Source organism: Oncorhynchus keta, chromosome 32 (assembly GCF_023373465.1).
Source record: "Oncorhynchus keta strain PuntledgeMale-10-30-2019 chromosome 32, Oket_V2, whole genome shotgun sequence".
Classification (NCBI taxonomy): domain Eukaryota; kingdom Metazoa; phylum Chordata; class Actinopteri; order Salmoniformes; family Salmonidae; genus Oncorhynchus; species Oncorhynchus keta.
Genome location: NC_068452.1, coordinates 4,813,504 through 4,828,151, shown reverse-complemented (window position 1 = coordinate 4,828,151; position 14,648 = coordinate 4,813,504). Strand labels below are relative to the sequence as shown.

The following is a 14,648-nucleotide window of genomic DNA, read 5'->3' as shown; positions in this document are numbered from 1 at the left end:
ATGATCACTCCACAACCGATGAATAGTTACACATAATCTGAGTGCCTACCTGCATTAGACCAAAGCCTCTTCCATAGTCCCCCCAGCCTTGTTTTGGGACGATTGGTGAAATTCTTGAAATTGAAGGATCCTCAAAATGTTAAACCCGAGCCGAGCCGGGTTTAAAAATAAAAAAAATCTGCACAAATGTGACCATTTGATAACTGAACTGACACTCGCAAAATGGTCAAGCCAGTATCCGCCTGAATTGTTATGCACGAATACACAACACTTTACGGTATTACGTGTTTCTTGGTAGGGCAACTTGAGTCGACTGCACTCTCACGCACAGATAGAGACGATAGCTACAAATAATTTAAAGTAAACAATTTGAAGCACACTTTTATACAATATCCAATTATACAATATTGTTCATTTCATTTTCGTGCCTTATCAAAAAAAAAGGGCGGGGAAGGAGGGGAGGACAAACAGAGAAGGGGTGTTGCCCAGGGGTTCAAGACACGGTACCAGACCAGACCCCTGCACTCATGAGGACACACATGTGTTAGAGCCATCTATACCCTTCCTGTGATGTTTTATGCTTGCTTACTATCCATGAAATGTCTGTTTTTCCACCAGACATTAGTATAGGTGATTTCATTGCCATTGAAGAGGAGTGGGACAACATTCCACAGGCCACCATCAACAGCCTGATCAACTCTATGCGAAGGATATATGTTGCCCTGAATGAGGAAAATGGGGGTCACACCAGATACTGACTGGTTTTCTGATCCACATTCCTCCTTTTTATTTAGGTTTCTGTGACCAACATATGCATATCTATATTCCCAGTCATATGAAATCAATAGATTAGGGCCTAAAGAATTTATTTCAATTGACTGATTTCCTTATATGAACTGTAACTCAGTAAAGTCTTTGAAATTGTTACATGTTGCATAGTACATTTTTGTTCAGTATAATTCCACCTTTTCAAATGATCACCTATTTACTCTACGTATAATGCGAGAATCTACATCCACAAGATGACAGAGTAGACAGTAGATAAACTGACTGAATATGTGAAGGATATTTTTGGTGAGTATTGGCAAAGTGGGACACTTTCTGAAACCAGCAACACAGTAAAATGTTGTGTATTTACGTCAGAAATCCAGGCAGAAACAATCCTTCTGACAGGCACTAGTGAGCCTGATTTCCAGGAAATCACAGCTCTGTCCAGAAACAATCCTTCTGACAGGCACTAGTGAGCCTGATTTCCAGGAAATCACAGCTCTGTCCAGAAACAATCCTTCTGACAGGCACTAGTGAGCCTGATTTCCAGGAAATCACAGCTCTGTCCAGAAACAATCCTTCTGACAGGCACTAGTGAGCCTGATTTCCAGGAAATCACAGCTCTGTCCAGAAACAATCCCCCATGAAGTACGCCCATCCCATCCTGTTAATTGAAATATATCTGAGCTGTGCATGGAACAAAGGATGATAAAAACCACGTTGCCCATAATTTAAAGTCCCACTCTGATATTTACAGCTATTTTTTAAATAGTTCAAATGAATGAAATATAGGCTACCCATTGATTCTTGAAGAATATCACTTACACACATACACTGGTCTTCCACTCAGTGAAGAAAAACAACCTTACATCGGCAATAACATTATTACACTAAAAGATACTCTTGAGTGTACAAAACTCTTTCCTAATATTGAGTTGCACCCCTTTTTGTCTTCAGAGCAGCCTGAATTCATCCGGGCATGGACTACAAGGTGTCGAAAGCATTCCACGGGGAGGCTGTCCCATGTTGACTCCAATGTTGACTCGCCAGCTTAGCCAGGGTCTTAGCTTGAAGGTCGGTGCTGTGACTCTCCTGCTTGCGAAAACTGAGGTTGGGCTCTGCACCTGGGGTAGAAGAGTTATTTTATCCTATATTATGTCAGATATAGAAATATTTAAACTTTCAGCATTGGCTCTGGCTTAATTTGCCATTGTCTCATTAGCCATGGTTTTATGATCCGATCAAGATTATCCAATCACAGGTTGGTCACATCTACCCATTGTTTAAAAATGTGTCCACATTGTGATCATTTTCCTGGTCCCTTCAAGCATTCCAATTATTTGAAAGATATTGTTTCAAAATAATGACCTTTTTCTCTCAATAATTGATGCCTTGAGTCAATGATTTTAGAAGGCGGTATAGTTATGATTTAAATAGTTTGACCGTCCAGATCTATTTTAAATTGTAAGATATCCAGAAACAATGTGTCGCGGACCACCTCTGGAGCTGGTCAGTTAGATCTGATCACAATCAGTTCACAATGGGTCTTTTAATCGTTCACACCTGTCTAAATGTGGGCACAATGTGAATGTGGACAAGATCAGGACGAATGTTAGTGCCAGGTATATAAAGAGCTATATAAAACAATGACAACTAGTTTATTCTTGCCGTGGACTAGCCTATATTGTTCCTTTAAAATGAGGCAGCAGTTAAATAAGAATGTGTTTAGCCTATGCAATGACGGACTGTCTAACTTTTGGATGATTTCCACCAGTAGTTTTGAAAGTAGTGCTCTCTCACGAGCCAAAAGTGTCCCCCCCTGTCACAACTTGCAGACTTGTTTACGTGTTGCTGTGTGTTTTGTTGCCAACCTTACTTTGCTACCTGACAACTTTACGTTTTTTCTTTTTTATATTTTTAGTTTTTCCCCTCACTCAACTTTTTTTAATTAAACTTTTTCACTCCGGACGCTTTATCTGGACATGGTTCGTCAGGACCTCCAACAGCCGAAGCTAAGTAGTAACATTAACATGATGCCTTCTAATTGCAGTCGCTGTACTCATAATATACAGGATAACGATCGCTTTACGGCGAGGATAGCTGTGCTGCAAGCCCAGCTTCAGATCAATCGTTAGGCAAGGGTAATTTCAGTGCAGGAAAGGATGAAACAGCGCCTGTGCCACCAGTAAGTACAGACAGCAACGTTAGTATAAATCCCCTCGCACGGTCCCCGCAGCCGGACATCTTTCTCATGGCTTCTGGAGGGAAGTGCTGTAGGGGGCAGGGCTACCGACGTCAAGGCTAATCTGAAGATGGTGCTGGCTAAAGCTATAACCGGCGAGTGTAGAGAGTATAGAGATATTGTTATCCACGTCGGCACCAACGATGTTAGGATGAAACAGTCAGAGGTCACCAGAGGTCACATAGCTTCAGCGTGTAAATCAGCTAGAAAGATGTGTCGGCATCGAGTAATTGTCTCTGGTTAGAGGGAGTGATGAGCTCTACAGCAGTCTCACAACTCAATCGCTGGTTGAAACTGTTTTCTGCCCCTCCCAAAAGATAGAATTTGTAGATAATTGGCCCTCTTTCTGGGACTCTCCCTAACCCTAACCCACAAACAGGACCAAGCCTGGCCTGTTGAGGAGTGACGGACTCCATCCTAGCTGGAGGGGTGCTCTCACCTTATCTACCAACATAGACAGGGCTCTAACTCTTCTAGCTCCACAATGAAATAGAGTCCAGGCCAGGCCATCAGGCTGTTAGCCAGCCTGCCAGCTTAGTGGAGTCTGCCACTAGCACAGTCAGTGTAGTCAGCTCAGCTATCCCCATTGAGACCTTGTCTGTGCCTCGACCTAGGTTGGGCAAAATTAAACATAGCGGTGTTCGCCTTAGCAATCTCACTAGGATAAAGACCTCCATTCCTGCCATTATTGAAAGAGATCGTGATAGCTCACATCTCAAAATAGGGCTACTGAATGTTAGATCTCTCACTTCAACGGCAGTTATAGTCAATTAACTAATCACTGATCATAATCTTGATGTGATTGGCCTGACTGAAACATGGCTTAAGCCTGATGAATTTACTGTGTTAAATGAGGCCTCGCCTCCTGGTTACACTAGTGACCATATCCCCCGTGCACCCCGCAAAGGCGGAGGTGTTGCTAACATTTACAATAGCGAATTTCAATTTACAAGAAAAAAATGACGTTGTCGTCTTTTGAGCTTCTAGTCATGAAATCTATGCAGCCTACTCGATCACTTTTTATAGCTACTGTTTACAGGCCTCCTGGGCCTGTAGTGAGTGCTACGGGGCGGTAGTCGTTTAGCTCAGTTACCTTAGCTTTCTTGGGAACAGGAACAATGGTGGCCCTCTTGAAGCATGTGGGAACAGCAGACTGGTATAGGGATTGATTGAATATGTCCGTAAACACACCGGCCAGCTGGTCTGCACATGCTCTGAGGGCGCGGCTGGGGATGCCGCCTGGGCCTGCAGCCTTGCGAGGGTTAACACGTTTAAATGTCTTACTCACCTCGGCTGCAGTGAAGGAGAGACCGCATGTTTTCGTTGCAGGCCGTGTCAGTGGCACTGTATTGTCCTCAAAGCGGGCAAAAAAGTTATTTAGTCTGCCTGGGAGCAAGACATCCTGGTCCGTGACTGGGCTGGATTTCTTCCTGTAGTCCGTGATTGACTGTAGACCCTGCCACATGCCTCTTGTGTCTGAGCCGTTGAATTGAGATTCTACTTTGTCTCTGTACTGATGCTTAGCTTGTTTGATAGCCTTGTGGAGGGAATAGCTGCGCTGTTTGTATTCGGTCATGTTACCAGACACCTTGCCCTGATTAAAAGCAGTGGTTTGTGCTTTCAGTTTCACGCGAATGCTGCCATCAATCCACGGTTTCTGGTTAGGGAATGTTTTAATCGTTGCTATGGGAACGACATCTTCAACGCACGTTCTAATGAACTCGCACACCGAATCAGCGTATTCGTCAATGTTGTTATCTGACACAATACGAAACATATCCCAGTCCACGTGATGGAAGCAGTCTTGGAGTGTGGAGTCAGCTTGGTCGGACCAGCGTTGGACAGACCTCAGCGTGGGAGCCTCTTGTTTTAGTTTCTGTCTGTAGGCAGGGATCAACAAAATGGAGTCGTGGTCAGCTTTTCCGAAAGGGGGGCGGGGCAGGGCCTTATATGCGAAGTTAGAGTAACAATGATCCAAGGTTTTTCCACCCCTGGTTGCGCAATCAATATGCTGATCAAATTTAGGGAGTCTTGTTTTCAGATTAGCCTTGTTAAAATCCCCAGCTACAATGAATGCAGCCTCCGGATAAATGGTTTCCAGTTTGCAAAGAGTTAAATAAAGTTCCCCCAGAGCCATCGATGTGTCTGCTTGGGGGGGGGGGGATATATACGGCTGTGATTATAATAGAAGAGAATTCTCTTGGTAGATAATGCGGTCTACATTTGATTGTGAGGAATTATAAATCAGGTGAACAGAAGGATTTGAGTTCCTGTATGTTTCTTTCATCACACCATGTCTCGTTAGCCATAAGGCATACGCCCCCGCCCCTCTTCTTACCAGAAAGGTGTTTGTTTCTGTCTGCGTGATGCGTGGAGAAACCCGTTGGCTGCACCGCCTCGGATAGCGTATCTCCAGTGAGCCATGTTTCCGTGAAGCACAGAACGTTACAGTCTCTGATGTCCCTCTGGAATGCTACCCTTGCTCGGATTTCATCAACCTTGTTGTCAAGAGACTGGACATTGGCACGAAGAATGCTAGGGAGTGGTTCACGGTGTGCCCGTCTCCGGAGTCTGACCAGAAGACCGCCTCGTTTCCCTCTTTTTCGTTTTTTTGGGTCGCTGTATGCGATCCATTCCGTTGTCCTGTTTGTAAGGCAGAACACAGGATCCGCGTCGCGAAAAACATATTCTTGGTCGTACTGATGGTGAGTTGACGCTGATCTTATATTCAGTAGTTCTTCTCGACTGTATGTAATGAAACCTAAGATGACCTGGGGTACTAATGTAAGAAATAACACGTAAAAAAAAACTAAAAACTGCATAGTTTCCTAGGAACGCGAAGTGAGGCGGCCATCTCTGTCGGCGCCGGAAGTTGTAACTCACTGCCTTCCTGAAGACAAACAATGTATACGAAATGCTTCAGTCTGGTTTTAGACCCCATCATAGCACTGAGACTGCACTTGTGAAGGTGGTAAATGACCTTTTAATGGCGTCAGACCGAGGCTCTGCATCTGTCCTCGTGCTCCTAGACCTTAGTGCTGCTTTTGATACCATCGATCACCACATTCTTTTGGAGAGATTGGAAACCCAAATTGGTCTACACAGACAAGTTCTGGCCTGGTTTAGATCTTATCTGTCGGAAAGATATCAGTTTGTCTCTGCGAATGGTTTGTCCTCTGACAAATCAACTGTAAATTTCTGTGTTCCTCAAGGTTCTGTTTTAGGACCACTATTGTTTTCGCTATATATTTTACCTCTTGGGAATATCATTCGAAAACATAATGTTAACTTTCACTGCTGTGCGGATGACACACAGTTGTACATTTCAATGAAACATGATGAAGCCCCAAAATTGCCCTCGCTAGAAGCCTGTGTTTCAGACATAAGGAAGTGGATGGCTGCAAACTTTCTACTTTCAAACACGGACAAAACAGAGATGCTTGTTCTAGGTCCCAAGAAACAAAGAGATCTTCTGTTGAATCTGACAATTAATCTTGATGGTTGTACAGTCGTCTCAAATAAAACTGTGAAGGACCTCGGCGTTACTCTGGACCCTAATCTCTCTTTTGACGAACATATCAAGACTGTTTCAAGGACATATTTTTCCATCTATGTAACATTGCAAAAATCTGAAACTTTCTGTCCAAAAATGATGCAGAAAAATGTATCCATGCTTTTGTTACTTCTAGGTTAGACTACTGCAATGCTTTTACTTTCCGGCTACCTGGATAAAGCACTAAATAAACTTCAGTTAGTGCTAAATACGGCTGCTAGAATCCTGACTAGAACCAATTTTTTAAAATCATATTACTCCAGTGCTAGCCTCCCTACACTGGCTTCCTGTTAAGGCAAGGGCTGATTTCAAGGTTTTACTGCTAACCTACAAAGCATTACATGGGCTTGCTCATACCTATCTTTCTGATTTGGTCCTGCAGTACATCCCTACATGTACGCTACGGTCACGCAGGCCTCCTAATTGTCCCTAGAATTTCTAAGCAAACAACTGGAGGCAGGGCTTTCTACTATAGAGCTCCATTTTTATGGAATGGTCTGCCTACCCATGTGAGAGACGCAGAATCGGTCTCAACCTTTAAGTCTTTACTGAAGACTAATCTCTTCAGTGGGTCATTTGGTTGAGTGTAGTCTGGCCCAGGAGTGTGAAGGTGAACGGAAAGGCTTTGGAGCAACAAACCGCCCTTGCTGTCTCTGCCTGGCCGGTTCCACTCTCTCCACTGGGATTCTCTGCCTCTAACCCTATTACAGGGGCTGAGTCACTGGCTTACTGGTGCTCTTTCATACCGTCCCTAGGAGGGGTGGGTCACTTGAGTGGGTTGAGTCACTGAAGTGATCTTCCTGTCTGGGTTGGGCCCCTGGCCGTGCTGCTGCTCCAGTTTCAACTGTTCTGCATGCGGCTATGGAACCCTGACCTGTTCACCGGACGTGGTACCTGTCCCAGACCTGCTGTTTTCACCTCTCTAGAGACAGCAGGAGCGGTAGAGATACTCTTAATGATCGGCTATGAAAAGCCAACTGACATTTACTCCTGACTTGCTGCACCCTCAACAACTACTGTGATTATTATTATTTGACCGTGCTGGTCATTTATGAATATTTGAACATCTTGGCCATGTTCTGTTATAATCTCCACCCGGCACAGCCAGAAGAGGACTGGCCACCCCTCATAGCCTGGTTCCTCTCTAGGTTTCTTCCTAGGTTTTGGCCTTTCTATGGAGTTTTCCCTAGCCACCGTGCTTCTACACCTGCATTGCTTGCTGTTTGGGGTTTTAGGCTGGGATTCTGTCCAGCACTTTGAGATATCAGCTGATGTAAGAAGGGCTATATAAATACATTTGATTTGATTTTTTTGTGTACTACGTCATCCAATTGTATACTACAGTGGCTTGCGAAAGTATTCACCCCCTTGGCATTTTTCCTATTTTGTTGCCTCACAACCTGGAATTAAATTTGATTTTTTTGGGGGGGGGGTTGTATCATTTGATTTACACAACATGCCTACCACTTTGAAGATGCTAAATATTTTTTTTATTGTGAAAAAACAAGACAAAAAAAACAGAACTTGATTGTGCATAACTATTCACCCCCCCAAAGTCAATACTTTGTAGAGCCACCTTTTGCAGAAATTACAGTTGCAAGTCTCTTGGGGTATGTCTCTATATGCTTGGCACATCTAACCACTGGGATAGCAAAACTGCTCCAGCTCCTTCAGCTCCTTGGGTTCTTGTACAGCAATATTTAAGTCATACTAATGACTAAGTAATTCTCAATTGGATTGAGGTCTGGGCTTTGACTCAGCCATTCAATACATTTAAATGTTTCCCTTTAAACCACTCAAGTGTGACTTTAGCAGTATACTTAGGGTTATTGTTCTGCTGGAAGGCGAACCTCCGTCCCAGTCTCAAGTCTCTGGAAGACTGAAACATGTTTCCATCAAGAATTTCCCTGTATTTAGCTCCATCCATCCTTCAATTCTGACCAGTTTCCCAGTCCCTGCACATTGTAACATGCATTTGCATATTTCCTTTAGGGAACGCCTCCTCTGTGAAGTGCATGTGTGCACAAACTCCGTTCGACCTTGCACTCCTTCTGAACAATGGCATTTTTAAAAACTTTGGCAAAGCATTAAGTCTATAAAAATGTGTGTGCTGTGTTCATCAGAGATTGGAGTTTTGGGAACAGAAAAATGTATTGAGATCAGATGTTTACGCTGAGATAATTAGCAGAACGTCGGCCCAGTTTCACCTATTTCCATCCTCTCCCATTAACCCGCGAGTGGACTTTTTGGCCACTACCATATTTGGTGGTGAGAGAACTTTCTAAACAGATGCTTCAGCTTTATAGCCCCGGTGACCACAAGTTTGGGAAACGCTGCTATACACAGCCACCATATTTCATTTTGATTAACTTTCACATTGTCAGGTCTAAGTAGGCTGCTAAATGAATCATGCAACATGTGAATTAGCTTTTGATTTTGTTAATGGCCGTAATTATGAACATTGCCATATCGGCTCGTGACCGGGGAACAGTGGTGTATATTTTAGCAATTACATTTACTTTTGATACTTAAGTGTATTTAAAACCAAATACTTTTAGACTTTTACTCAAGTAATACTTTACTGGGTGACTTTCACTTTTACTTGAGTAATTGTCTATTTCGGTATCTTTACATTTACTCAAGTATGACAATAGACTACTTTTTCCACCACTGCTGGGGAGGAGCTTGGCCATTCAGTGCAATTTGCTTGTAATTGGTACGTCAGCCCCTAATCTTTCCATGTCCGTTATAAAAACAGTGTTGCCTAAAGGAAGTCAGTTGTGCATGGGCAGAGGCATATTTGTCAAATTTGCAGCAGCAAGAAGCAGCACGCAGCAAAGCAGCACTACTACTTCTATTTGAGTTTTAGTTTATACATTTTGAGGAATCTCCAGTTTCAAGAATCAAAACATCAACATGGGTAAGCTTTTATCTTTTGAAAACAGAGGCAAATGGTGTGATTCGGTTCCATCTACTAACCACGTTTCCATCCACAGTTTTTATGAGAGTAAAGTCGTACTGTATATATTTTTTGAATATCACGACAGCTGTGATGGAAACAGGAAGCTCCATTAAAATGTTTACAAACGCAGACAGATAATTTGTTTGTTCGACATGGTGGGATCGTTTTGTGTTGGTGAAATAAATAACGCAAGAACTGGCGGCGGAAATGCCTTAATGTGCACATACTGATATCATAACCATCATAGGGAGTCACTACGACGCAGGAAACCATGCAGTTTACTGTATTTGGCTACAAATTAAATCAATGATGATGAAAAGAACCAGTAGCTGGGCTTGTGGAGTCTGCTGACTGCACAGTGATGAGCTTGATGCTCCTTTACAATAAATATCAATGGTTTTATTCTAGTGACATGATGATCAATGCTTGACTGCGTTTGACAAATAAAAGCATTCTTGCTCTTCTCCATAATAATCTAATGTAGCATACCTGCAGTCTATCCGCATTGTATCTGTGAGACGTTGGCAAGAGCGCATGAGTCAAAAACAGTGTAGGCAGGCACATTTGCTATTTAGCGCAACAGTTGTTGTGACAACTATCAGTAGAGTTGAAAATGCGATAGAAACATTGAAGTTTTGATTTTTATTAGGTACATGACAACTAAAGGCACAATATACATAAATTGCACCGCCATTTCCTGGTTGCAGAACTTCTCATAGTTCGCCTAATTTCAGTTTGTGACAAAACAAGCAGTCATTGTGTAGAGAACCATTGTACCATCTAAACCCTGTGACATATTTTCCCATAAACAAAAATATTGTACTTTCAGCTGTTTGATGATGGTGCACAAAACCGAAAGTAAAAGAGGCAAAAACAAAACGTTTAAATGGGAAGCATAGAAATAGTGCACATGGAACAGACCGCTTCTTAGTCTTGCTTTCAATGAGAATGACAGATCTATAACTAACATTTCTATGTGAATTTGGTCAGGCCACTCAAAAAGTAATATATTGCAGCAACAAGTCCTTTGGGAGGAGATACACAAAAGATTTTAGAATATTTGCATGAAAATCTAGCTAGAGTCAATAAAATGTATTTATAAAGCCCTTTTTACATCAGCCAATGTCACAAAAGTGCTGTACAGAAACCCAGCCTAAAACCCCGAACAGCAAGCAATGCAGATGTAGCAGCACGGTGCCTTTCCGTTCACCTTCACACCCCTTGGCCAGACTACACTCAATCGTAGGACCTGAACTGAAGAGAACTGAACTGAAGAGATGAGTCTTCAATAAAGACTTAAAGTTCGAGACCGAGTCTGCGTCTCTCACATGGATAGGCAGACCATTCCATAAAAATGAAGCTCTATAGGAAAAAGCCCTGTCTCCAGCTGTTTGCTTAGAAATTCTAGGGACAGTAAGGAGGCCTGCGTCTTGTGACCGTAGCGTACGTGTAGGTATGTACGGCAGGACCAAATCGGAAAGATGGGTAGGAGCAAGCTCATGTAATGCTTTTTTTTGTGTGTTTAAAAAAATTAGCTTTTTTTTTTTCTCTCTCCAATTTCGTGGTATCCAATTGTTTTAGTAGCTACTATCTTGTCTCATTGCTACAACTCCCGTATGGGCTCGGGAGAGACGAAGGTTGAAAGTCATGCGTCCTCCGATACACAACCAAACCAAGCTTCTTAACACAGCGCACATCCAACCCGGAAGCCAGCCGCACCATGTGTCGGAGGAAACACCGTGCACCTGGCAACCTTGGTTAGCACACACTGTGCCCGGCCCGCCACAGAAGTCGCTGGTGCGCGATGAGACAAGGATATCCCTACCGGCCAAACCCTCCCTAACCCGGACGACGCTAGGCCAATTGTGCGTCGCCCCACGGACCAGAAGCTCATGGAATGCTTGTTAGTTGGCAGTAAAAATCTTGAAATCAGCCCTAGCCTTAACAAGAAGCCAGTGTAGAGAGGCTAGAACTGGAGTAATATGATTCATTTTGGGGGTTCTAGAGCATTGCAGTAGTCTAATCTAGAAGTGGCAAAAGCATGGATACAATTTTCTGCATAATTTTTGGAGAAAAGGTTCCTGATTTTTGCAATTTTACGAAGATTGGGGAAAAAAGCTGTCCTTGAAATATTCTTAATATGTTCGTCAAAAGAGAGGTCGAGGTCCTTCATAGTTTTATTTGAAATGACTGTACAACTATCAATATTAATTGTCAGATCCAACAGAAGATCTCTTGTTTCTTGGCACCAAGAACTAACATCTCTGTTTTGTCCTAGTTTAAAAGTAAAAAAGAATGTACGCCATCCACTTCCTTGTGACATGTCTGTCGCACATGGGTGTCCTTTTAGTATACAACTCTGAAGTCTGACTAATAGTTAAAGCTATTTCACAAAATCTGCTGCACCAGTTAAAATATCCTGTCATATATTTATATTAGCTTTGTCATATGTGTTATATTTGATTTGAAATGTATATGTAGAGGAGAGTGGGGTCATTTGAGCCACTCTTGTTTCTAGAAAACCACACACACAATTATTCATTTGACCAAATATTTAGGAAAAGGTAATGAGTTCATGGAGTCTGTGAAGGAAGAAACCACATGGAAGAAGTGGTAAGCAAGTTGTGCCACCCCAAATTATTTTATTGGGTCAGAGGTTTCATGATGTTTGTATCTAAACTAAACCTTTCATGAAAGTGCATCCTTGTAGTTTTGTGGGCTAATATAGTCCAAATGTTTGCCTTGGGGTAAGTTGAACCAATGGCCATGTTGTATGTTGAACAAATTTAAATGTTTCCTTCCCAGGCGTGATGCAAGGCATTATCGCTGGGATATGGGGCAACAACTGGGCCTGGCCTGTGTAAAAACAAAAGCACATAGTGTTTGTTAGGTGTTAGTCCTTTGTTAAAAGGTGCTTAAAATGATTAAAAGACAACAAACTATTGTGATTGTTTTTGAATTGTGTTCTGGAAATAAGAGTTTTAAAAAGGCAGTGGTAATATTTCATTCAGTACAGAAATGTTTATATGGTACACTTTACCCTGTCCCTCAGCTCAATTTACCCCATACCTGGGATACACAACATCCGGAAATATATGTGGATATATTTAATAGAAATATGACTATATTTTCCTTCACGGAGTGATGCTGAATGTAAAAAAATGGCTTAACTTACCCCACTCACCCCAACCAGAACTCTATATACATCTTGTGTTTTTGGAATATCACTGCTACCTTACAAAAGGGCTTGTACTAATATACACTTCAGTTTGTCTTGTGTAGTCTGTGCACTTTGAATTTAATCTCACGTGAATTGTCTTGATTATAGCCTATGATATGAAGGTTGGTACTACTTGTACCTCATACAGCTATAGCTGTAAGTGGTCTCTGGCAACTCTTACAAGTTCTGACAAATACTCAAATATAATAAGTTCATTTACCAACAGGATCTCATGAAATGGCAAGCGAACTGCCGTACATGAACAACTATAAGTCCATCATAAAGCGAGTGGGGCATAACCATGGAGTGGAGCCATCCATCATAGCTGGGATCATCTCACGAGAGACCAGGGCTGGGACAGGAGCAGGACTGGTCAATGGTTGGGGGGACAATGGAAATGCATTTGGACTCATGCAGGTAGGTACTCAGTTTTGCAGGTACCTTTGTTATACTGTTGTTGGCAGACAAGAGAGCTTGTTTCCTATTTCACAATACAATAAGAAGTGGTGTCCATAGATTTCTATTGCATATATATATATTTTTTTTATAGGTTGACAAAAACTGGCACGTTCCACTGGGGAGATGGGACAGTGAGGAACATCTGAGTCAAGCAACTGGGATACTCGTTGGTATAATTGGATCGGTTCAGAGAAAATTCCCTTCATGGACCAAAGAGCAGCAGCTGAGAGGTATTGCCTACCAATTGACCCGCCCTTCTTGCCAATAGTTTTTTTTAGATTGATGGAAGCTACAATGTAATTGTCTGCATCATTTCCAATCCCCCATATTTTTTGGGTAAAAATATATATATATATCTATATCTCACTATCCTTTGTAAATAGTTTCCTTTATTTTCTCCTAACCCTGCCATTCTTCCCCTAGTTGGAGTAAACAAATGGGAAACAACACCTAGGCTTCTACTTCCAGCTTATGCATACTATATAGATTTTACTAGCAATGCATTTTACAATAGTTATCTTTTGTTTGTTTTTAATCCTATCCTTCAGCTACTGTCAACCCCTCCCATCTATCTCTGAAGACCATCCAGTTTTCTATTCTCATAGTCTACAGATTGCAAACCAAAGATAAAGACCTTTGATAAAAGTATTATTATTTTATTGATCGATTGACAATGACTTTTCAAATCACCCAGCAGTGCTATTTGCCAAGTTAGCTCCTGGTAAATGTTGAAATTCTCCAGACATTCCTGAACCAGCGACCAAAAACAAGCTACATAACCTGTATAAAAAAAAAATACCAAAAACAAATGATCTAATGATTCTGTCTCTTGAAACTGTCCCAAGTTTGATAGAGATGATCAGTCATAGGTTTAATACAAACTTTATTATGCATTATACAACTACATAGATTACATGACTACATTACAGCCTGTGTTTTTTTTTTTCAGGAGGGTTAGCAGCCTACAATGTGGGGCTGAATAATGTCCACGGTTACAGTAGAGTGGATGAGATGACCACTGGGGGGGACTACTCCATGGATGTTCTTACCAGAGCTCAATTTTACAGACGTAATGGTTATTAAAGTCAACTCCGTGATTGCCTAGCAGTTTTCAATTCAGTTTTTGATTCAGACCATTGTGAAGTAAATGACATCCTCTACTATCTCATCAACTTAGACTGATGTTTAATTGTTAATTAATTATGATTCATTAATCCAGTGTTTTAATGATCCTTGTCCTATGGTGCACATTTTTCTTTTGGCCTAGCAGTAATACACTTGAGTCAACTCATCAAACATTCTAGTTCATATCATTTTCCAATCCAACGTAATGAGAGAAATGTTTCTGTCCTATTTGTGCTCCCTGTGATTGTCTTGCACCGTCACTATGTATTGAAATAACATGACTAGCTACAATCTTAAAAATAAAATGTATGATTATAAT

At 41.8% G+C, this 14,648-nt stretch overlaps 1 protein-coding gene and 1 long non-coding RNA gene across 3 annotated transcripts in view; one reads left to right on the top strand and one right to left on the bottom strand.

Annotated features, from left to right (window-relative positions):
- LOC118364867 (uncharacterized) overlaps nucleotides 1-415 on the bottom strand; it is a 5,084-nt gene extending 4,669 nt beyond the window's left edge. The window contains exon 1 of the long non-coding RNA XR_004821677.2: nucleotides 50-415. This is a non-coding gene — a long non-coding RNA (uncharacterized LOC118364867). The remainder of the gene's footprint in view (nucleotides 1-49) is intronic.
- The window catches only part of LOC118364865 (lysozyme G-like), a 15,360-nt gene extending 712 nt beyond the window's left edge, over nucleotides 1-14,648 (top strand). The window contains exons 1-4 of one of the 2 annotated variants that reach the window (XM_035746645.2): nucleotides 9,315-9,483; nucleotides 12,972-13,162; nucleotides 13,296-13,434; nucleotides 14,154-14,648. In XM_035746645.2, coding sequence (XP_035602538.1) covers nucleotides 9,480-9,483; nucleotides 12,972-13,162; nucleotides 13,296-13,434; nucleotides 14,154-14,287 — 468 coding nt within the window. In that variant the 5' untranslated portion in view covers nucleotides 9,315-9,479 and the 3' untranslated portion in view covers nucleotides 14,288-14,648. Of the gene's footprint in view, nucleotides 1-9,314; nucleotides 9,484-12,971; nucleotides 13,163-13,295; nucleotides 13,435-14,153 lie in introns of those variants that run through there. The other variant, XM_052490435.1, reaches the window with a different exon arrangement.